This window comes from Aotus nancymaae, unplaced genomic scaffold (assembly GCF_030222135.1).
Source record: "Aotus nancymaae isolate 86718 unplaced genomic scaffold, 86718_ANA_hifiasm-v0.15.2.pri h1tg000040l, whole genome shotgun sequence".
NCBI classification, from domain to species: domain Eukaryota; kingdom Metazoa; phylum Chordata; class Mammalia; order Primates; family Aotidae; genus Aotus; species Aotus nancymaae.
Window position 1 is genome coordinate 18,211,206 of NW_026988454.1, and position 24,638 is coordinate 18,235,843.

Sequence of the window (24,638 nt, forward strand, 5' to 3'; positions counted from 1 at the left end):
TACAACACTTGAAGTAGTTCTTTCAAAGATGAATGGGAATGAGGGTTTTCTTAGCTTAGACTTTGTTTGCTTGGAATTTTCTGGAAACGGCAAATAATTTGGTGTGACTGGAAGGACTGGTATGAGTCATGGAAAGGCAGACTCAAGTCTGGTCAGATAGGCTTAGGTCAGGTCGTGAATAGTCTTGTGTGTCCTACTGATGATCAGAGTCTTTGAAGACTTTAACAGCAGTATTGAGGTGTGGCATACTTGTTTTGAGAAGATAATAGGCAGCAGTGTGGAGAATGTATCAGAGTCAGGAAGAAACTGGAGACCAGAAGAGATTAGTTACAGACAGGGTCCTACCCACATGGAATGCAGAACCTATCAAAGAAGATGAAATAAGTTGCAGTATTGTACAATAACTACTTTCTGCCATGCTCCATTCCCCGCCCCCCCACCCCACCAGGACGCAGCTATTCCTCCCTCCTCTCCGCCGGGCAAAAACACTACAAACTCTCCCGTGCCAATTTTACCATTCTCTTGCTGTTCCTTCTAGCCAATATTCCTCTCCACTTTTGTCCTTCTGGCAAACCGATTACTTATTATCTAAGCCTCAGATCAAGCATCATCTCTTCTTTGAAGCCCTCCCTCCTTTCTTTCTTTTTTTTTTTTAAAGGCGAAAACACATGTAATTTTATTTTTGTTTAATCTTAAGCTTGCCAACTTCTTTCCCTGAACAACATTTGTCGTTTTTATACCCACTTACACTTATATTAGAAACGTACTGCAAACTACTTAGCGATTCCACTTTGAATTTATAGTCCTATGACTAAAATGTTTTGAAGCCTATCCGTATGCCAGATATAAATGTCAGAAACTGTTAATGTCTCTTCTTTTACAGAAATTCTACCTCTATCCTGATGTAATTAGGCTGATTAAGAAATTTAAAGGCTGGGCCGGGCGCGGTGGCTCAAGCCTGTAATCCCAGCACTTTGGGAGGCCGAGGCGGGTGGATCACGAGGTCAAGAGATCGAGACCATCCTGGTCAACATAGTGAAACCCCGTCTCTACTAATACAAAAAATTAGCTGGGCTTCGTGGCGCGTGCCTGTAATCCCAGCTACTCAGGAGGCTGAGGCAGGAGAATTGCCTGAACCCAGGAGGCGGAGGTTGCGGTGAGCCGAGATCGCGCCATTGCACTCCAGCCTGGGTATCAAGAGCGAAACTCCGTCTCAAAAAAAAAAAAAAAAAAAAAAAGAAATTTAAAGGCTATGGGCCAGAAAACTAACTTCCACAAATGCAACAAAAGGAAAAGTTTTTCCAAGTACCTCTATGCAATGAGAAATCTTTCTTTCAAGTACCAAGTCAGTTTCTTCAACTGTACAATGTATTCTAATTTGGTTTTTAAATATAATACATAACAACAAAATGTAATAACATTAAGACTATAAGAAAACAGAGTAAATGGTATAATTCAAATAATGACTAAAATAAAATGGCGTTATGGATTTTGTAATCAATATATAACTATATATTTAAATTTTACTTTACATCCGTAAGATCACAGTTAAGGAGGTTAACCGTAATTTCAAATTTTATTACCAGCCACTGTGCTATTTTATCACATTTAAAAATATCACTTTTATTTTTTACCTCAAACAGTGATCTGTAAATTTGTTTAGACCATAATAATTAAGGACCTTTTCTTTTCTTCAGGATAATTTAAAAAATTGAATGATGTTTTGAACATATTACTAAAGAAACTTTACTTTTTTATTATGGCCTCTACATTGAAAATCTGTAGGAATTTTTCTAAATTAATTCTCAAATCTTCCCATGACCTCTCTGTTCATAGAAATATCATCTTTGAAATAATTTGTGTGACTACAAATCAATAATGGATTCACATGACTGAATTATCATAATCACTAATTTTAAGTCTCCTAGATATTTTCTATATCAGTTTTCTTGATTATGTCAGTAATACGAACACGCTTTTAATAGAACATTTCATTACATCAGTTTCCCATCAACCCACCAAAATCACTTAATAATTATATTGGCCATTTCCACTGATCGGCAGGAGGCTCTTCCACTACTGGCTCCCATGTTTTTCACTGCACCATTTTTCTTGCCAGATTTAGTTCATGGTCAGCCTGAAGAATCACCTCTTCTAATTGACCACAGTTGGTCTTCTAATTTTTGAACATCTGGTTCTGCTTTAACCATACCTAGCTTCTCATTTATAATCTGTTCTGTATATTTTCTATATGTTCCATTTTTAGGGATATCCTCAAGAACTTCAAGAATCTTTGCGTACAATATTCTTAGCCTCTCGTGTGGAGTATTGCACACAGCCAATCTCACAAGGCCAGTGGTCTTTAGCACACCTGCCGTGACAGTGCTGACGAATTGATATCGCACAGCCCTCTGGGAACAACCGCTTTCCCTCCTTTCTAAGCAGTTATCTGAGGTTTCTTCTGCTCTGTCTTAGGTCTTTTATAGACACATTTTATTATAATATTTGCCTATTTTTCTGGAGCTGATTACAAGGCTTCCTCTTTCAAGAATGTAAACTCCAGTGAGAGCAGGAACTATACCACAATTATCATCTCTATATCCTGAATACGTAGTACAATGCTTGTTACTTTTAGGGCACACACTAGAGGTTCATTATATTGACTAATGGATATAAATGTGTTGTATTAGGACCCTTTGTGCAAGTGATAGAAACCCAACTCAAACTGGCTTAAACAAAGAAGATAATTTGTTACCTCATAATACTGGGGTAAGCTTGGTTTTAAAGGTGGCTGGATCCAGGGTTTCAAAGGATAGGGAATTTTGTTTTTTATCTCTTGATTTTACTTTTCTTTGAGTTTTTTTGAGGCTTTGTTCATGTAGAGCAGCACCTGGCAAAATGAATAGGCCTCTTTCCCCAGAGTTGTGAGGAAATAAAGGGGAGGTAGGGCTATCGCACCCAGTTAACAAGCAGTGGTTCTGCAAAGATAAGCCCATAACACCAAAACCTAAGTCCACCCCCTGTACATATTTGAAAGCATATGACTGGAGATCTGCTTACATGCCTACCAACTATATTTATACCCTCTTATCCATCTGTGATCAACGTATGCACACTTAACCTACCTTCCTTTCTCCCCTTCTTTCTTCCTTTTCTTTTTTAACTTTTTATTATAGAAAATTTAAAACACAGATGTGGAGAGAATCTTGTAAAGGAACTCTCATGTCCACATGACCAGCTTTGTTTAACAGCTGTGAACACACAGCCATTAAATACCCCCACCTCCAGTGTATCTATTTAATCTGTAATTACTTCAGTATGTATTTGTAAAAGATAAGGACTCTTTGGAAAAAAACAAACAAAAAAAAACCAGAACTATGAGCTTAAGTGCCACATAAGTGACAGTTAAAAAAAGAAAGAAAATTTGACAGGGAAAAGGGAAAAATACTGAAGAAAATAGAAAAAGAAAAACAGAACCACAAATTTTATCACACTTTGAAAAAACCAGCAGTAATTTTTTAGTATCATTAAACTTTCCTATTATCTCATAAATTTTAAGAAAATCTGGTAATTTAAATTAGGACCCAAAGTCCATATATTATATTGGTTAAAATGTCTCTTATATATGTTTTAATCTATTGGTTCTCCCCCTTTTTTTCCTTGAAAAAAATTTGAGAAAGAATCTAGGTCCTTTGTCTTTTAGAATTTCTCTTGTTTTGGATTTGACTGATTATTTACTGTGTCCATTAACATATTCCTGTATGCCCTCTATTTCCTGTACGTTGTTCTTCAGCTTTAGAGCCTTGATCAGATTCAGATCTAATGTTTTTGGCAAGAATATTTCATATAAGATAGTCTGTACTTTCAGCTCCATCATACTCAGGAGGCACTTGATGTCTGGTTGGCTCTTTTTGTGATGTTAAAATTGGTTAGCGTTATGGCCTTGTTGCCCTTTCTTTTCTTTTTTTTTTTTTTTTGAGATGGAGTCTCACTCTGTTGCCAGGCTGGAGTACAGTGGCATGATCTTGCTCACTGCAACCTCTGACTCCCTGGTTTAAGCGATTCTCCTGTTTTAGCCTCCAGAGTAGCAGGGATTACAGGCACGCACCACCATGCCCGGCTAATTTTTGTATTTTGGGGAGAGATGGGGTTTCACCATGTTGGCCAGGCTGTTCTCAATCTTCTGACCTCGTGATCTGCCCACCTTGGCCTCCCAAAGTGCTGGGATTATAGGCGTGAGCCCCCACGCCTGGCAGCCTTGTTACCCTTATAATCATCAGATTTTGATGAAAGACTTAAATTTTTGGCAGCCATTGATGATCACTGCCTAAATCCATTATTTTTGTTTTCTAGTAAAAGGACCACTCCTAACTGTTTAACAGGAAGCCCAGAAATAAATAACTGTAAGACTGATATTCAACTCTCTTGAACAACTAGCCCCATCTTATCTCTCCAGCCTTTTCATCCTCTATTACTGTGTAATACCAGACTATTACAGACCCTTAAAACATTTAAATTCCCACTTCCAGGCCTTTTCATAGTCCTCCAAACTTAAAATGGTCACCCTTCACTCTCTGCTAGTGTAGTTCTTTTAATGTTTGCCTTAACCTTCCCTGAGGTGTTCTGATTTCCCTAGCCAGAAACAATCTTTTGAACTCTTGTGGAATTTTTAAAACTACTTTTTCTTTAAGTGGCACACATGTTATTAATTAGATATGCTCAGTATGTAATTTGAACACTTCTTGTGTTCAAATGTAAGGACCCTAATTTAATGTAAGCTTTTTGAGGGCAGGGACTGCCTCATATATCTTACTGTTTGTCCGGTTTCTTACTTAGTGCCTTTAGGAACTTGTTAACATGTCTTTCCATGACTAGACTGTGAACTTTTTGGAAGCAGGGACCACGGTTTACTGGCATTTGTGATGGCAGTCTCAAGCCATCTAGAAGGTACTCGGTAAATGTTTGTTGGATAAGCAGGATTAATTTACACGAAAAAGGTTGTTTGTGATAAACGTATGGATTTTTATTTTTACTTTTTAAAATATTTATTTATTTATTTTGAGACAGAGTCTCTCCCTGTCTCCCAAGCTGGAGTGCAATGGTGCGATCTCTGCTCACTACAACTTCTGCCTCCTGGGTTCAAGCAATTCTGCTGCCTTAGCCTCCTGAGTAGCTGGGATTACAGGTGCTCACCACCATGCCCGGCTAATGTTTTGTATCTTTAGTAGGGACTGGGTTTTACCATGTTGACCAGGCTGGTCTCGAACTCCTGACCTCATGATCCTCCCGCCTTGGCCTCCCAAAGTGCTGGGATTACAGGCGTGAGCTGCTGCGCCTGGCCAGTGTATGGCTTTTTATAAAGGACTGTTTATTATTTAAAAACTGACCCTGGATGTTTGACTTTTTCCTAATTGATATAATCTATATTCATTTTTATATATTATGCTAGATCCATTACTATTACAATATGCTCTTTAAGTGTTCTTTTTTTTGTAGTAAATCAATCTTATCAATAAATGATTGCTTATCACAGATAAGTGTCAGTTTTCTGTATTAGCCCAGATACCCCGAAAATCCTATGAAAGAAAAAAAAAGGTAATTTAAAATATGTTGCTTTTTTTCTAGACTTAAAAATAGTTGCTCTCTAGAGCGATTATTGATCTTTAATTTAATTTAATTTATTTATTTTTGAGCCGGAGTTTCATTCTTGTTGCCCAGGCTGGAGTGCAATGGCATGATCTTGACTTACTGCAACCTCCGCCTCCCAGGTTCAAGTGATTCTCCTGCCTCAGCCTCCCATGTAGCTGGGATTACAGGCATACACCACCATGCCTGGCTACTTTTGTATTTTTAATAGAGATGGGGTTTCTCCGTGTTGGTCAGGCTGGTCTTGAACTCCTGACCTCAGGTGATCTGCCCACCTTGGCCTCCCAAAGTGCTGGGATTACAGGCGTGAGCCACCACACCCAACCCTAGCTTATTTTTTTTTCGGTAAGTCTCATTCTGTCACCCAGGCTGGAGCACAGTGGTGCTATCTTGGCTCACTGCAACTTCTGCCTCCTGGGATCAAGCGATTCTCCTGCCTCAGCCTCCCGGGTAGCTGGGATTATATGTGCCTGTCACCACGCCTGGCTAATTTTATATGTATTTTTAGTTGAGACGGGGTTTCACTGTGTTGGCCAAACTGGTCTTGAACTCCTGATCTTAAGTGATCTGCCCACCTAGGCCTCCCAAAGTGCTGGGATTACAGGTGTGAGCCACTGTGCCAGGCCTATTGCCCTTTTTTATAGTTTTGGATATTTGACTTTTTTTTTCTTTTAATGGTAATTTAGAAATTACATTTTGCTTTGCTTTTACTTATTTAAAAATGTATTTTTAATTTTGTACTTTTTTTCTTTCAGCCTGCTTGAATTTCTTGAAATTGTGCAAAATAAAATATTACAATTATTGCCTTATTCACAATGTACAGGTGAGTTGGTAGATACTAAGTCATTTCCTTTGTTTTTGGAACTATCTAACAAACTCTTTGAATTAACAAAGAATCCTGCATATTACAGAGGGATTTTATCATACAAACTGGTGATCCTACAGGGACTGGCCGTGGAGGAGAGTCTATTTTTGGGTAAGTTCTTTTATTCTTCTTTTCTTCTTCTTCTTCTTTTTTTACCTCTGGAAGCGCAGAACAAGTTATTTTATTCTTAAATGAGGAAAAATATAATTGCTCATGCTTCAATCTACATTTTAAAATATGGTCCAAATTTATATTTTTTTTTCTTGAAGTTCCCTAAATGTCTAGCAAAAAAGGGGAATATTTTGAATCCTGGTGTCATTTCTGTAAAGAAATAATTGGTAACCCTATATGTTACTAGTGCTTCTGTATTTCATTTTGAGAGTACTTACATTTACCTTATTATATGTTTTTTTCAGCCAACTGTATGGTGATCAAGCAAGCTTTTTTGAGGCAGAAAAAGTCCCAAGAATTAAGCACAAGAAGAAAGGCACAGTGTCCATGGTGAACAATGGCAGTGATCAACATGGATCTCAGGTTAGGAAATGAGTGAGAACATGAACTTTGCTTAGAAATGAAGGACTAGAAGGAGCCCACTGAGGGATCTTTTAAAACTATCCAGTAAGGCTTAGAGGGTTTCAATCAGAAATATGTGTTAGGGAACAAAATGCACATTTTTCTATATTAGAAAGCATTATTTTCTTCTTTTAAATGTAAGGCATACCCATTGTGAAGACTTGAGAAAATACAGAAAAGTACAAAGAAAAACATTACCTACAACTCAACTCTCCATAATTATCACTATTCACATTTGTGGCTCATTTTTCAGTATTTCTTAATTTTTTAAAAACGTTATGCAGGATACCTTCCATTCATTACCTTGTTTAATTCTCCCAACAACCCTATTAGAGTAGGTACTTGTATTTTCTGCTATATACACATGAAGTTGAGTCGTGGCTTGTCCAAGTATTTTAAACAATCAAGGGGACATCTTTGTATGTGTTGATGTTTTATATACAGACATACCTTGGAGATACTGTGGGTTTGCTTCCAAACCAGCATAATACAGCAAATAACTCAGTAAAGCAAGTCACAGGTTTTTTGGTTTCCTAATGCATATAAAAGTTACATTTACACTATACAGCAGTCTCTTAAGTGTGCAATAGTATTATGTCTTTTAAAATGTATATACCTTAATTTAAAAATACTTTCTTTTTTTTTTTTTTGAGTTGGAGTCTTGCTTTGTTGCCCAGGCTGGAATACAGTGGTGTGGTCATGGCTCACTGCAACCTCTGCCTTCCGGGTTCAAGCAGTTATCCTGCCTCAGGCGCGTACCACTGCACCCAGCTAATTTTTGTATTTTCAGTAGAGGTGGCGTTTCACCATGTTAGCCAAGCTGGTCTCAAACTCCTGACCTCAGGTGATCTGCCTGTCTCGGCCTCCCAAAGTGCTGGGATTACAGGCATGAGTCACCATGCCTGGCCAAAAAATACTTTTTTTTTTGCTAAAAAATGCTTCTGATCATCTGAGCCTTCAGTAAATTGTAATCTTTTTGCTGGTGAAGGGTCTTGCCTTGATGTTGATGGCCATTGACTAATCAGGGTGGTGATTGCTGAAGGTTGGTGTGACTGTGGCAGTTTCTTAAAATAAGACAACATGGCCTGGTGCAGTGGCTCACACCTGTAATCCCAGCACTTTGGGAGGCAGAGCCAGGCAGATTGACTGAGGTTGGGAGTTTGAGACCAGCCTGGCCAGCATGGTGAAACACCGTCTCTACTAAAAATATAAAAATTAACCAGGCGTGGTTGCAGTCACCTGTAATCCCAGCTACTCGGGAAGCTGATGCAGGAAAATCGCTTGAACCTGGGAGGTGGAGGTTACAGTGAGCCGAGATCGTGCCATTGCACTCCAAGCTGGATAATGGAGCAAGACTCCATCTCAAAAAAAAAAAAAAAAAGACAACAGACTGGCTCAGTGGCATACATCTGTAATCCCAGTACTTTGGGGGGCCATGGCAGCCAGATCAGTTGAGCTCAGGATTTCGAGGCCAGCCCGGGCAACATGGTGAAAATCCCATCTCCACAAAAAAATAGAAAAATTAGCTGGGCATGGTGGTGCATGCCTGTAGTTGCAGCTTCTTGGGAAGCTGAGGTGAGAGGATCACTTGAGCCCAGGAGGTCAAGGATGCAGTGAACTGTGATTGCACCACTGCATTCCAGCCTGGGTGACAGTGAGGCCTTGTAAAATAAATAAAGACAACAGAAGTTTGCCATGTTGATGGACTGACTCTTCCTTCCATGAAAGATTTCTGTGTATCATAAGATGCTGTTTGATAGCATTTTACATACAGTAGAATTCTTTCAATATTGAAGTCAGTCCTCTCAAACCCTGCTACTGCTCTATCAACCAAGTTTATGTAATATCCTAAATCCTTTGTTGTCATTCAACAATGATCATAGCATCTTCACCAGGAGTAGATTCCATCTCAGGAAACCACTTGGCCAGGTGCGATGGCTCGTACCTGTAATCCCAGCACTTTGGGAAGCCGAGGCAAGTGGATCACCTGAGGTCAGGAGTTTGAGACCAGCCTGACCCATATGGTGAAACACCATCGTTACTAAAAATACAACAGTTAGCCAGGCGTTGCGGTACATGCCTGTAGTCCCAGCTGCTTGGGAGGCTTAGACAAGAGAATTGCCTGAACCTGGGAGCCGGAGGTTGCAGTGATCTGACATTGAGCCACTGCACTCCAGCCTGGGTGACACAGCAAGACTCTTTCTCAAAAAGAGGGGAAAAAAACCACTTTGCTCATTTTTAAGAAGCAGCTCCACATCTGTTAGCGTTTTGTTAGGAGGTTGCAGCATTCAGTCCTATCTTCAGGCTCTACTTCTGATTCTCATTTTCTTGCAATTTCTACCACATTTGCAGTTACTTCCTTCCCTGAAGTCTTGTGCCACTCAAAGTCATCCATGAGGGTTGGAATCAACTTCTTCCAAACTTCTGTTAATGTTGATATTTTGACCTCCTCCCACAAATCACGAATGTTCTTAATGACATCTAGAATGGTGATCTTTTCCAAAAGGTTTTTCAATTTACTTGCACATATCCATCAGAGGAATCACCATCTATGGCAGCTATAGCCTTACAACATGTATTTTTTTATTTTTATTATTAGAGATGGGGTCTCACTGTGTTTCTCATGTGATCCTCCTGTCTGAGCCTCCTGTGTAGCTGGTACTACAGGTGCACACCACCATGTCAGGCTGTATTTCTTAAATAATAATACTTGAAAGTGGAAATTACTCTTTGATCCATAGCTACAGAATGGATTTTATGTTAGCAGGCATGAAAACAATATATATATATATTTTTGAGACAGAGTCTCACCCTGTCACCCAGGCTGGGATACAGTGGTGCAGTCTTACCTCACTGCAACCTCTGCCTCCCAGATTTAAATGATTCTCTTGCCTCAGCCTCCTGAGTAGTTGGGATTACAGGCATGCACTACCATACCTGGCTAATTTTTTGTATTTATAGTAGAGATGGGGGTTTCACCATGTTGGCCAGGCTGGTCTTGAACTCCTGGCCTCAAGTGATCTGCCTGCTTCAGCCTCCCAAAGTGCTGGGTTTACAGGTGTGAGCCACTGTGCAGAGCTGAAAACAATATTAATTTCCATCATATCCATCAGAGCTCCTAGGTGACCGGGAGTATTGTCAATGAGCAGTGATATTTTAAAAGGATTTCTTATTAAAAGAGCAGTAGTATTAAAAAGGATCTTTGTTCTGAGCAGCAGGTCTCAACAATGATCTTAAAATATTTGATAAACCTTGCTGTAAAACAGATATGCTGTCATCCAGGCTGTGTTCCATTTCTAGAGCTCAGGCAGAATAGATTTAGCATCATTCTTAAGGGCCCTAGGATTTTTGAGTATTGGTTTCAACTTGAAGTCACTAGCTGCAGTAGCATATAACAAAAGAGTCAGCTTGTCCTTTGAAGCTTTGAAGCTAGGCATTGACTTTTCCTCTCTAGCTATGAAAGTCCTAAGTGGTGTCATCTTCCAATATAAGGCTGTTTCATCTACATGGAAAATTTGTTATTGCATGTAGTCATCTTCATCAGTGGTCTTAGCTAGATCTTCCAGATAACTTGCTGCAGCTTCTATGTCAGCACTTACTGCTTCACTTTGCACCTTTAAATTATGGAGACAGCTTCTTTCCTTAAATTTTTTGTTTGTTTGTTTGTGATGGAGTGATTCACTGCACCTGTCCTTTCTTTTAAAACTTAATGAACCAACCTCTGCTAGCTTCAAACTTTGTTTTGCAGCTACCTCCCCTCTCTGAGCCTTTATATAGAATTGAAGAAAGTTAGGGCTTGCTTGGAATTAGGCTTTGGCTTAAGGGATCGTTGTGGCTGGTTTGACGGTCTTTGTAGGTTACTAAAACTTTCTTCGTATCAGCAGTAAGCCTGTTTCATTTTCTTATTATTCATGTGTTCACTGGAATAGCACTTCTAATTTTCTTCAAGAACTTTTCCTTTGCATTTACAACTCAGCTATTGTTTGGTACAAGAGGCCTAGCTTTCAGCTTATGTCTGCTTTCAACATGCCTTCTTCACTATGCTTAATCATTTTAGCTTTTGATTTAAAATGAGAGATGTGTCACTCTTCCTTTTACTTGAACACTTAAGAGTCTCTTAGAGGGTTAATTGGCCTAATTTCAATATTGTTGTGTCTCAGGGAATAGCAATCACTGAGAGGGAGAAAGACGGGAATGGCTGGTTGGTGGAGTAGTCAGAACACATACAACATTTATAGAGTAAGTTCACCATCTTATATGGGCAAGTTTGTGGTGCCCCAAAACAATTACAGTAGTAAGATCAGAGATTACAGATCATAATAACAGATATCATAGTAATGAAAAAGTTTGAAATCTTGTGAGAATTACCAGAATGTGAGCCAGAAACATGAAATGAGCATATGCTTTTGGCAAAGTGGCACCAATAATAGACTTAATACATGGTTGCTGGAAATCTTTACTTGTAAAAAATGCACTATCTGTAAAGTGCAATAAAATGAGATATGCCTGCATAAGCTTTGTACTTTTTACTTAGTTCTAGTAACAAGTGTGTAAGAATTCGTGCAGTAAATGTGGACTCTTACTTTTGTGTATTTTTTTTTTGTCAGTCTGTAACTGATTTCAGTTTGAGTTATGTATTTTTTTTTTTGGTATTTATTATGTGTCTTTCTGTATAGTTTCTCATTACTACAGGAGAAAATCTAGATTACCTTGATGGTGTCCATACAGTGTTTGGTGAGGTGACAGAAGGAATGGACATAATTAAGAAAATTAATGAGACCTTTGTTGATAAGGACTTTGTACCATATCAGGATATCAGGTGTGGTTACAATTTACTATTAGAATGTACTAGAATGTTTTCATATTGAGGTATTTGACACATAGTGGTATGGATAGGAACAATATGCATAGGACTGGTTTCTGGATAATTCTAATTCCAAAAGGTGAATTAATATAAGACTATAAGAATCTTTATAATAAAAAGGATCTTTTGTATTTTTATACTTATACTAATTATTTATTTATAATTACTTATGTTTGTAGGAATTATTAATGCTTTAATTTAGTTTTTTAATTGAGAAATGGGGCAAAAGTACTAAGATTTAGACAGTTATATTAGTTTACATCTTAAAGTAATGCAGGGTAATAAATATGGTATCACTCAATGCAGAACAGTAACACTCATTGTGAAAGTATATCTAGGTTAGTAATATCCATGTGCAATACGGGTTTTTTTGGCATTACAGATAATCAAGTAATTTTTTGTAATCTAATAAAATATGGATTCTGAAATAACTTAAATGTAACATTTGACTTGGATTTATTTTGTAAGGATAAATCATACGGTGATTTTAGATGATCCATTTGATGACCCTCCTGATTTATTAATCCCTGATCGATCACCAGAACCTACAAGGGAACAATTAGATGTAAGTAAAGCCCTCTTATCATTAAATGTACATTCATATTAATAGTTTGTATGGATTTATCTTTTTCATCTATTAAAGTTAATTTTTTCAGAATTATTATTTTACTTAATTATACTAGAACAAGTTTAGAGTTCTTTTTCTTTTCCACAGAGATACTAATTTTTCTAGCTATCTTCTCATTTCCCTAATTTCCTTTCTTCAGTTTCTTTTCTACTGGACAACCTCAGTTCTGGAAGCTTACATGAACACCTTAGGAAGTGTTTTTCTTGTCATCTAACTAGTTTAGGAGTTTTCGAGGCCAAATTAAACTATCATCTTGTGAGGTAACTTTTCAACTGGGGATACTCTGGAGCCAGGCTAGAACCCAGAAATCTCTGTGGAACAGCACAGACTTTTCCCCCACATATTTTAAGGTATAAATTTCTGTTTGTGAGGCTTCCTCAAAGCTGAATTTGTCTTTATGTTTGGGATTGGTGCTTAATTCTAAGATTATTTGTCTTCATTCAGCAGTTAGAATTGGATAATAGTGTCCATATAAATATTTATTTTGATTTTTTTTTTTTTTTTTTTTTTTGAGACAGAGTCTCAGCTCTGTTGCCCAGGCTGGAGTGTAGTGGCTCACTGCTACCTCAGCCTCCCTTGTTCAAGTGATTCTCGTGTGCCTTAGCCTCCTGAGTAGCTGGGATTATAGGCGTGTGCCACCATGCCTGGCTAATTTTTGTATTTTTAGTAGGGACAGAGTTTCACCATATTGGCCAGGCTTGTCTCGAACTCCTGACTTCATGTGATCCACCTGGCTCAACCTCCCAAAGTGCTGGGATTATAGGCATGAGCCATTGCGCCTGGCCTATTTTGATTTTAACAGAAGCCCACTTTGGCTAATACTTTAGAATTAATTTAAATCAATTTTGGAGGTTTATAAGTTTGTCTCAGTTGCTGTTTAATTATTACAATTTTTTTTAAGAGATAGGATCTCATGCTGTCACCCAGGCTGGAGTGCAGTGGTGTGATTGTTGCTCACTGCTGCCTTGATCAGTTGCTGTTTTAGCATATTTGATATAACTAAGAATAAAGTATGTCTTCCGTGTTTCTCAGATTTTTAAAAAATTCTTTAAATATATACATCAGTAACTTCTGCCTTACAGAGTGGTCGAATAGGAGCAGATGAAGAAATTGATGATTTCAAAGGACGATCAGCTGAGGAAGTAGAAGAAATAAAGGCAGAAAAAGAGGCTAAAACTCAGGCTATACTTTTAGAGATGGTAAGATAATTATCTTTGTTCAAATAATTGTTCTGTAATATATTTAATAATACTAATTGAGTGTTTGTTTCTGGCTCTTTTGTAGTCTTAAAATATTAAAAATTTAGTTATGATTTTTTTCTGGTTTAAATTAGGTATGGCATAATAATGCAGATGAAAATAAATTTGGCTGTACTGTCAATATAGTGCTAAGTGCCTTTTTAAACAATGGGAAGTGGATCTCTAACTTATTAATTGAATTTTAGTTGTTTAATAGTCATCTGATTTTTAAAGAGTGTTTAGTGGGCTGAATTTTATGTATATTAAAGAATAGCTCTTCATTGTACCACTCAACTGTTAAGATTAAACAGAATGGTAGTTGTAGGGGAAAATAATGGGTGGAAACTGAGCACTCTAAAATACATTCTCTGTATAACTAACAACATGAAGTCATTTGAGGAACAATAATTCAGTAGATGATTAATTGACCTACTTGGTATTATTTTCCATTTCTTATTTTTGTAGAATGGACATACCTGTCATATCATAGATAATAAAAATTTGAATGAATAGATAATAAAGTTTTTATTATTATTTTATATAATAGAACTTTCAGATTTGTAGTCTGTTTTAAAGTTTATTTATTTAATTATTATTTTATAGAGACAGGGTCTCACTCTGTTTTTCTGGCTTGAGTACAGCGATATGACCATAGCTCGCTGCAGCCTCCAACTCCTCAGCTAAAGCATTGCCCCTGCCTCAGCCTCCTGGGTTGCTGAGACCACAGTTGCACACCACCATGCTCTGCTAATTTTTAAATTTTTTGGTAGGGACAGGATCTCGCCGTGTTGCCCAGGCTTAAGTTTCTGTTACTATCGCCTGTCTGAATGAACAAATAGTAAAGGCTATAGTTCAAGAAAGCTTTACTGAAATTTAAAAAAAAAAGAAAATATACATTTTAATGAGCACATTGTGTATCTCAGAGTATTGACCCTGAACAACTAACACCAATACAAATTCTAAGAGAATTACTGCACTTGAAAGAAAGATATGTTGAGCAACTAGGCAGAAACAGTAAGTTACTTATAAGGGAATGAATTTAGATTGTATCAGACTTTTCAACAGTAACACTTTGGAAATTTATGCCAGAAGAAAATAGATTAACATACTTTTGAGAACTTGTTTTCACATAGTTTCAAATTTATGGAAAAAAGTACATAGAACTTCTGTATACCTTTTACCCACGTTCACCAGTCTTTAACATTTTGCTACATTTGTTTTATGATTCTCTCTTTTTCTCTCTCTCTGATTATTCAAGCACATAAACACACATATTTTTTTCTGGACTATTTGACAGTAAGTTGCCTGTCATTTCCCTTTACCGCTTAATCAGTGTGTATTTCCTAAGAGCAACAGCATTCAATATGTATAACAATATATACATATTCACAGTGTAGTTATCAAAATCAGAAAATTTAAAAGTGACAAATTAGTTTATATTCCAATTTTGACAGTTTTAATAATATCCTTTTATAATCGTTTCCTCCTCCAGACTAGAATCCAGCTCATGACTTATCATCTGTTGCATTTATTTTATAGAATATTTTTCTTTGCTTTTTTTTTTTTTTTTTGAGATATTGTCTTCCTTTGTTGCTCAGGCTGGAAGTCAATGGCGTGATCTCAGCTCACTGCAACCTCCACCTCCCAGAATTAAGCGATTCTCCTGTCTCAGCCTCCTGGGTAGCTGGGATTACAGGTGCCTGCCACCAAACCCAGCTAATTTTTGTATTTTTAGTAGAGACGAGTTTTACTATGCTGGCCAGGCTGGTCTCGAACTCCGACCTCAGGCGATCCACCTGGCTCAGCCTCCCAAAATGCTGGGATTATAGGCGTGAACTACTGAACCCTGCCAATAGAATATTTTTCGATTTAGGATTATCTACTCTTGCCTCATGATTAGATTCAGGTTATGCACCCACAGCCAAAACATTACATGAGTGATGTTCTGTCCTTCTCAGATGTCACATCTGGAGGTGTACAATATTCATCAGTTCCTTGATGGTAATTTTGGTTACTTGGTCATGGTAATCCACTGCCCAGTGTCTCCAATAGATAATCTGTGGCTAGACACTTTGAGATATTTCAAGTGTCTTATTCCTTGTCAAATTTCCCCCATAAATTTCTCCGCCATTTGTGATTCCTGACTGTACCAGTCTTGACTCTGGTTAAATGCAAATTCGTATTTTCCCAACTCCACCACCCTTTAAACAATTACCAGCCTGCATTCTACTGTAAGAAGAGCCCTCCCTTCTTGTTTTTAAGAGGGAGTCTCTGTCTGTCACCCAGGTTGGAGTGTAATGGCGCGATCTCTTCTCACTGCAACCTCTGCCTCCTGGGTTCAAGCAATTTTCCTGAGTAGCTGGGATTACAGGTGCCTGCCACCACACCTGACTAATTTTTATATTTTTAGTGGAGATGAGGTTTCACCATGTTGGTTAGGCTGGTCTTGACCTCCTGACCTCGTGATCTGCCTGCCTCAGCCTCCCAAAGTGCTGGGATTACAGGCGTGAGCCACCGTGCCTGGCCGAGCCCTCCCTTCTTTTTTTTTTTTTTTTTTTTTTTTGAGACGGAGTCTCGCTCTTGTTACCCAGGCTGGAGTGCAATGGCGCGATCTCGGCTCACCGCAACCTCCGCCTCCTGGGTTCAGGCAATTCTCCTGCCTCAGCCTCCTGAGTAGCTGGGATTACAGGCACACGCCACCGTGCCCAGCTAATTTTTTTGTATTAATAGAGACGGGGTTTCACAATGTTGACCAGGATGGTCTCGATCTCTCGACCTCGTGATCCACCCGCCTCGGCCTCCCAAAGTGCTGGGATTACAGGCTTGAGCCACCGCGCCCGGCCGAGCCCTCCCTTCTTAACTCTCATCTATCCATTCATTATCAGTGTTGACTCATGGATTCTTATTTTGGTTTTGCTTTTAATAAATAGATAATTTGTAGAGCAATTTTGGGATTATAGAAACATTGAATAGAAAGTACAGAGAGTTTCTGTGTACTCCCTCTGTCCCTCATTCTTGCATTATTGTGATATATTTGTTAACAATTGATGAGCCAATATTGATACATTATTAACTAAAATTTATGGTATACTTTAGAATTCAAGCTTTGTGTTGTACATTCTGTGGAACTGACAGATGTATGATAACATTTATCTACCCTTACAGGATCATACAGGGTAGTTTCCCTGAGAAATCCCCTGGGCTCTACCTGTTCATCTCTACCCCCAACACCCAGTTTTTGGCAACTACTGATATTTTTAATGCCTATATAGTTTTGGCATTTTCAAAGTATCATATAGTTGGAATCATAGAGTATGTAGCCTTTTCAGACTGTCTTCTTTCACTTAGCAGTATGCATTTAAGGTTCCACTATTCCTTCCTTCCTTCCTTTCCTCCTTTCCTCCCTCCCTCCCTCCCTCCCTCCTTCCTCTCCTTTTCTCGCCTTTTCCTTTTCCTTCCTTCACTCCCATTCTTCCTTTTCCTTTTTTTTTTTTTTTTTTGAGACAGGTTCTTGCTCTGTTGCACGAACTGGAGTGCAGTGGTACAATAATGGCTCACTGCACCCTAACCTCCCAGGCTCAAGTAATCCTCCTACCTCAGCCTCCCAAGTAGCTGGAACCACAGGCATGTGCCACCATATGTGGCTAATTTTATTTTTTTGTAGAGACAGTCTCACTCTGTTGCCCACCTGGGATTTCATTTCTTTTTTTTTTTTTTTGAAACAAAGTCTTGCTCTGTCACCCAGGCTAGAGTGCAGTGGTGCTATCATAGCTTACTATAACCTTGAACTTCTGAGCTCAAGCAGTCTTTCTGCCTCAGCCTCTTGAATAGCTGGGGCTGTAGGCACACACCACCACACCCGGCTAATTTAACAATTTTTTTGTAGAGATGGAATCTCACCTGTGTTGCTCAGGCTGATCCTGAACTCCTAGGTTCAAGTGATTCTCCTGCCTTGGCTTCCCAAAGTGTTGGGATTACGGGCATGAGCCACCATGCATGGCTGATAGCTCATGTCTTTTCATTGCTAAGTAAAATTTAATTGTATGGATGTATCACAGCTTGTTTATTTTTTACCTATTAAAAGATACCTTGGTTTTTTTCCAAGTTTTGGTAATTGTGAATAAAGCTGCTGTAAACATTTGCATGCAGATTTTTGTGTAGGCATAAAGTTTCAGTGCATTTCAGTAAATAGCTAGGTAAACTCCTAGTTCAGATGCTGGATTGAATGATTTCACTTTGTAAGAAACTGCCAAATTGTCTACCACAGTGGCTTTACATTTTACAGTCCTACCAACAATGAATGAGTTTCTTTTGCCTCACATCCTTGCCAGCACTTGGTGGTGGTATTGTTTTGGATTTTAGTCATTCTAAAAGGTGATTCTGTGTCCTTTTGATTTTTATTAACATGTTTCATCTTCTCTTTTCTAAGAACATTTGTTTCTCTTTCTTTATTTGCATTTGTTTATAATGCAGTGATAATTCAGCTAGTGTTGTTTTTTTTTTGAGATAGAGTCTTGCTCTGTCACCCAGACTGGAGTGCAGTGGCATGATCTCGGCTTGCTGCAACCTCTGCCTCCCAGCTTCAAGCAGCTCTCTTGCCTCAGCCTCCCAAGTACTTGGATTACAGATGCATGCCACCATGCCTGGCTAATTTTTGTATTTTTAGTAGAGACGGGGTTTCACCATGTTGGTCAGGTTGGTCTCGAACTCCTAACCTTGTGATCCACTCGCCTCGACCTCCCAAAGTGCTGGGCTTACAAGCGTGAGACACTGTTACCAGCCTCAGCTAGTGTTTTGCAAAATTAGTTTTGAACCTCATAGCTATTATGAATGCTTTAAATTTCCTAATAGTATTTTACAGTTAGCTTTGACTAAGTAGTATAGCAACCTCTTTTTTGACTCATTAACTTTTTTTCTCATTTGTGCTTTCTTTCTGCCATTATAGGTGCTTTGGAGGATTTTTCCTAATTTGCTCTTCTTTTTCTGTGTTTTGATACTCTTTCTTTTTTTCTTTTTTAGAGGCAGGATCTCACTCTGTTTCCTAGGCTGTAGTACAGTGGTGTGATCATAGCTCACTGCTGCCTCAAAACCTCCAGGACCCAAGCGTCCACCCAACTTTCTGAGTAGCTAGAACTACTCACACTGCCTTGCCTGGCTATTTTTTAAATTTACTATAGAGACAAGGTCTTAGTATGTTGTTTGGGTTGGTCTCAAATTCCTGGTTTCAAGTGATCCTCCCACCACAGCCTCCCAAAGTGTTGGTATTACAGCCGTGAGCTATCATGCCTGGCTGATACTTCTTATTGGACATAATGTTGTCTTCTGATAGACTTCAGAATCATTGAGCAGATCTTACTGGCTCTGTTGCTTCTCACTGTTTTTTATTTTCAAAATTTTGGGGGAAAGGATGTGTTTACTCAAAAGGAGACACTTTGCAGGTGATCTTTTCAGAAATCATCTGTGAGAGAGTGTTTGAATACATGTATAAAGGAATATTATTACCCTATCTAAGGGCTCATGGGAAATACAATTTTCCCATAATAAGACCAATACCATCATCATGGTTCTCTTTTACTGTCACCCTCAGTGGTTTTCAGTAGGAAGTGACCTGCTGTGTTCATTGTCCTAGTTGATTGTGAAGTTGACTTTAGTTTGGCTGAAGTAGAAGGCCAAAGGGTGAGTGTAAGAGACAAAAGCTAGAAACATTATCCAGGAATTGTTACTATTCCATATTGAACAATTATGTGGAAAGAATTGGGCATTACAAATCACAGAAGCCTAGCTTGAGTATGATTATATTTTTCAAAAGTTCAAAAACAAGCAAAACTAAACAATATATTGCATAGAGTTGCATGCATATGTGGCAAAATTCTGATGATATACAAAGAAGTGACCAAAAAGGAAAATAAAAAAGCAGCGTATTCATTGTCTCTGATGAGGAGGCAGAGGGAGAATGGGATCAGGCGACATTTTAGTTCTTTTTTTTTTTTTTGAGACAGAGTTTCGTTCTTGTTACCCAGGCTGGAGTGCAATGGCGCGATCTCGGCTCACCGCAACCTCCGCCTCCTGGGTTCAGGCAATTCTCCTGCCTCAGCCTCCCGAGTAGCTGGGATTACAGGCATGAGCCACCATGCCCAGCTAATTTTTTTTTTATTTTTAGTAGAGACGGGGTTTCACCATGTTGACCAGGATCGTCTCGATCTCTTGACCTCGTGATCCACACGCCTCAGCCTCCCAAAGTGCTAGGATTATAGGCGTGAGCCACCGCGCCCGGCTGACATTTTAGTTCTTAAGCTAGGTGGTAGCATCATAGTGATTTCATTTTTAATGCTTTATTACTTACGTGTACTTTACATAAATTCTTATCCTTTAAAAAATGTATCAAACACTTGAAGAAAGGAAAAGTAGGGGTAAAATTGGGCTTTGAAGACAGGTAAATCTAGGTTCAAATCCCAGCACTGTTGTTTACCACTGTGTGGCCTTGGGCAAGTTACTTGTTTAACTTTTTAAAATTTCACTTTACTTGTCTTCATTTCATTTACTTGTTTATTTATTTATTATATTTATTTATTTTTGAGATGGAATCTCAATCTCTTGTCACCCAGGCTGGAGTGCAGTGTTGTATTATCTCAGCTCACTGCAACCTCTGCCTCCTGGGTTTAAGCAATTCTCCTGCCTCAGCATCCCAAGTAGCTAGGACTACAGGTGCATACCACCACGCTCATCTAATTTTTGTATTTTTAGTAGAGATAGGGTTTTACCAGGTTGCCCAGGCTGGTCTTGAACTCCTGACCTCAAGTGATCTACCCACCTTGGCCTCCCAAAGTGCTGGGATTACAGGCGTGAGCCACCGAGCTCAGCCACTGTACTGTCTTTAAAATGGTAATTGCAGGATTGTTTAAAAAATTAGTGCAATATATCTGAAGTCACAAGCAATATTCACACAAAGTATGAGTTATGCAAATATTAGCTATTACTATTGTTAAGAATAGGAACAGTATAGTTCAAATTTTGAAATCTTACTTGGATTTCTTTTCCAGAGCCTGGAGTGTATAATATAAACTTAGATGTTTTAAGGAAATCAGCATTGTGGGGATTGGATAAGATTTAGAATGGAAACTAAATAGGAATGGATTTATGTTTTTGTTTGTTTATAATTTAGGTGGGAGACCTACCTGATGCAGACATTAAACCTCCAGAAAATGTGCTGTTTGTGTGTAAATTGAACCCAGTGACCACAGATGAGGATCTGGAAATAATATTCTCTAGATTCGGGCCAATAAGAAGGTAATCATTAGAATTAGTGAAAGAGAAATTTGGAAAAAAAGAGGTATTCCGTTGGTGGTTTTCTAATGACATATATTGATGATTCTGTGAATTCTAGGTGAATTTTGTACTGGTGAATTTTTACAGGTGAGTCTTTGGACAGTAGGGAAGAAAAGTGTATATGTGTGTGTGTACATACATATATACACACACATATAGAGGTAAATAGTTGAATCTCCCGCTCCCCACACATTTTCACTCTAAAACAGGAAATGAAAGGAACAATTTAAATCTAGTTTTGTAATATGCGTTAACAGCTTTCTTTAATATTTAAAATATTTATCTCATTTAACTCCTAAAATTAACAGCAGTTTATGTCAAAATTAATTTAAAACTAAATTTTCCAAAATTTTTCTTTTGGCTAATTTTCCCTGCATAAATGAAAAAGTCTGTGAAACTAGTATGTCTGTGAGGAAGGGGACTATTTTGTCATTGATTAAAAAGTATTATATTTAGGGTTTCCTTTCATTTCAGGTTTTTAAAATGAGATTTATGACACTTGGGGAAAGGGACAAGCCAGGTGCTTTCAACTCCAGCTTATTGGCCTTTTCACTTGGTTATTATGGTATATTAGTTTTGTAATTAACATTGTGCTTACAGTGTTAAATTAGAGCTATTAATTTGACTATTAAAAATCAAAAATTTCAAAGCTTAAACTTACTAAACATATGTATGAATATGCATACATTATTCTAAAGTAATATTAGATATTCTATAATTCATCTATATTTGGACTAGAAAAGTGTTATGATTTTAAAAATCTTTAGCAGTTTCATTTTGCCAAATGAAAATTAAATATTTTTATTCTTCCTTCAGTGCTTAAGGGATTTAGGACTATAGGCCTGCATAGGGCATTTAGAGTAAAATTTAGATAATTTAGTTACTGGTTTGGTGAACTATTTTTTAAAAAAGAATTGTTATTAAAGAAATTTGGAAAAATCCATGAATTTAACTTTGCCTTGTAATAACTGACTTATTTCTTCTTAAGTTTTGAAGAGTGAGAGTGAATGCTTTCTCCCCGACCCCCCACTTTTTTTTTTAAGTCACTTTAAAATACTTTCTTTCAGTTGTGAAGTTATCCGGGACTGGAAGACAGGAGAGTCCCTCTGTTATGCTTTTATTGAATTTGAAAAGGTATGTCATAATGTAGACATAAGTTTGGTATTTATTTGCTTTTATATGATATTAAAATACGAAAAATTGTAGAATTTTTTCTAGTTTCTAGAATTGCCCTTTCTTTTGGCACTCCTCAAAATTAACTTTATTGTATTCATATGGGGATAAATCCAACATCTGTTGATGTTAATATCCATACTTTTACTTTAGGTTCAGGTGCAATCTGCATGAAAGTATCTTTAGAACTTTTTCTGAGACAGGGTCTTGCTCTGTCACCCAGGATGGAATGCAATGGCCTTGTCTTGGCTCACTGCAACCTTCACCTCCTGGGTTCAAGAGATTCTTCTGCCTCAGCTTCCCGAGTAGCTGGTTATAGGTGCCCACCACCATGCCCTGCTAATTTTTTTTGTATTTTTAGAGATGGGGTGTCACTATATTGGCCAGGCTGGTCTTGAACTCCTGACCTAAAGAGATCTGCCCTCCTTGGCCTCCCAAAGTGCTGGGATTACAGGCATGAGCCATCGCAGCCAGCCAGTCTTTAGAACTAGATAAAGGCCTTCATGGACTTTTTTTTTTTGACACAGAGTCTTGCTCTGTCACCCAGGCTGGAGTGCAGTGGCGCAATCTCGGCTCATTGCAACCTCTGCCCCTCAGGTTCAAGTGATTCTTCTACTTCAGCCTCCTGAGTAGCTGGGATTACAGGTGTGCACCACCATGCTCAGCTAATTTTTGTACTTTTAGTAGAGATGGGGTTTCACCACGTTGGTCAGGCTGGTCTCGAACTCCTGACCTTGTGATCTGCCTGCCTCAGCCTCTCAAAGTGCTAGAATTACAGGTGTGAGCCACCGCTCCTGGCCTCATAGACTCTAATAATTTTTCCCTGTTACTTGAGATAAAAGTGAATAATAGAAAGAGAACTGAACTGGATGTTAAAATCTAAATATTAGTCCCTCTTTTGTCACTAGCTAGCTATTGTATGATACTTGGCAATTTAGTTAACCCTTCTTTCTAGGCCTTACCTTCCTATAAATAAAACTTGGGTATTAGATTAGATGGTCCCTTCTAGAGCTGTAATAATGATGATAGCTTATGTTGCTCAAATATTTACTTTAAGCTAGGCATTATGTTACTTTTGCTGCATTTAATCCTCACAGTTCTATAAGATAGGGACCATTCCCTTTACCAGATAAGTTCACTGAGACACATAATGTTAATGTGACTTGTTCAAAATCACACACCTAGTAAATGAATGTCATAGCTAGGATTTGAACTCAGATATGTGTGATTCTGTTCCCATTGAGTTTACATTATGCTATGGTATGCTGTTTTTTAATGCAACTTCAGACTAATATGTATCCAATAGTAGCTCATTCTAAGTTCTAATTATTAAGCATTTATGGAATACCTTTTATGTTTTCAGACACAGCAATAAGGCTTAGGGATACAAGATAAATCATGGAGGGTTGAGGAAGATAGACACATAAAGATATACGTAGGCACTGTGTACCAGAAATGATACTTACAAGGTACATTGGTGCCAGCAGAAAGACCTTTACCTTTGGTTTGTTGTGAAAACTTGTAGACCTGCATTAGCATTCTTTCATTGACACTATAGAATCTATTATTTATTTCATCACAAAGAAAATTTTATTTCATTTGTAGCACATAGGCTAATGACTGCCCATGTTTTTCAGTTTTCTGGAGCTATACCATTTTTTTTTCTTTTTCTTTTTGTGAGACAGTTTTGCTCTGTCGCCCAGGCTGAAGTGCAGTGGCATGATCTCAGCTCACTGCAACCTCCACCTCCCAGTTTCAAGCGATTATCCTGCCTCAGGCTCCCAAGTAGCTGGTATTACAGTTGCGTGTCACTACACCTAGCTCATTTTAATATTTTTAGTAGATACGGGGTTTCATAATTTTGGCCGGGCTGGTCTTGAACTCCTGACCTCAAGTGATCCACCTGCCTTGGCCACCTAAAGTACTGGAATTACAGGTGTGAACCACTGTATCTGCTGTTTTGCTTTTTTATTGATCTCTAAGGATTCTTTATATTTTCTGGAGGCAAGCTTTTTGTTGTTGTTGTTTATATGTGATACAGATATCTCTGCTCTGTGGATTTCCTTTTACTTTTTTTTTTTTTTTGAGATGAAATTTCACTCTTGTTGCCCAGGCTGGAGTGCAATGGTGTGATCTTGGCTCACTGCAACCTCTACCTACCAGGTTCAAGCAATTCTCCTGCCTCAGCCTCCCACCAAGTGGCTTGAATTACAGGCATGCACCACCACACCTGGCTAATTTTGTATTTGTAGTAGAGACGGTGTTTCTCCATGTTGATCAGGCTGGTCTTGAACTCCCAAACTCAAGTAATCCACCTGCTTCTGC

The 24,638-nt window shown here is 38.2% G+C and overlaps 1 protein-coding gene and 1 pseudogene across 1 annotated transcript in view; one reads left to right on the forward strand and one right to left on the reverse strand.

The window, feature by feature from the left end:
- The window catches only part of PPIL4 (peptidylprolyl isomerase like 4), a 42,058-nt gene that overhangs the window by 796 nt on the left and 16,624 nt on the right, over positions 1-24,638 (forward strand). The window contains exons 2-9 of the mRNA XM_012452521.3: positions 6,402-6,469; positions 6,558-6,622; positions 6,928-7,045; positions 11,761-11,903; positions 12,417-12,513; positions 13,659-13,775; positions 20,977-21,101; positions 22,208-22,274. Coding sequence (XP_012307944.2) covers positions 6,402-6,469; positions 6,558-6,622; positions 6,928-7,045; positions 11,761-11,903; positions 12,417-12,513; positions 13,659-13,775; positions 20,977-21,101; positions 22,208-22,274 — 800 coding nt within the window. The remainder of the gene's footprint in view (positions 1-6,401; positions 6,470-6,557; positions 6,623-6,927; positions 7,046-11,760; positions 11,904-12,416; positions 12,514-13,658; positions 13,776-20,976; positions 21,102-22,207; positions 22,275-24,638) is intronic.
- Positions 2,036-3,874, reverse strand: LOC135268400 (NADH dehydrogenase [ubiquinone] 1 alpha subcomplex subunit 5-like; annotated as a pseudogene).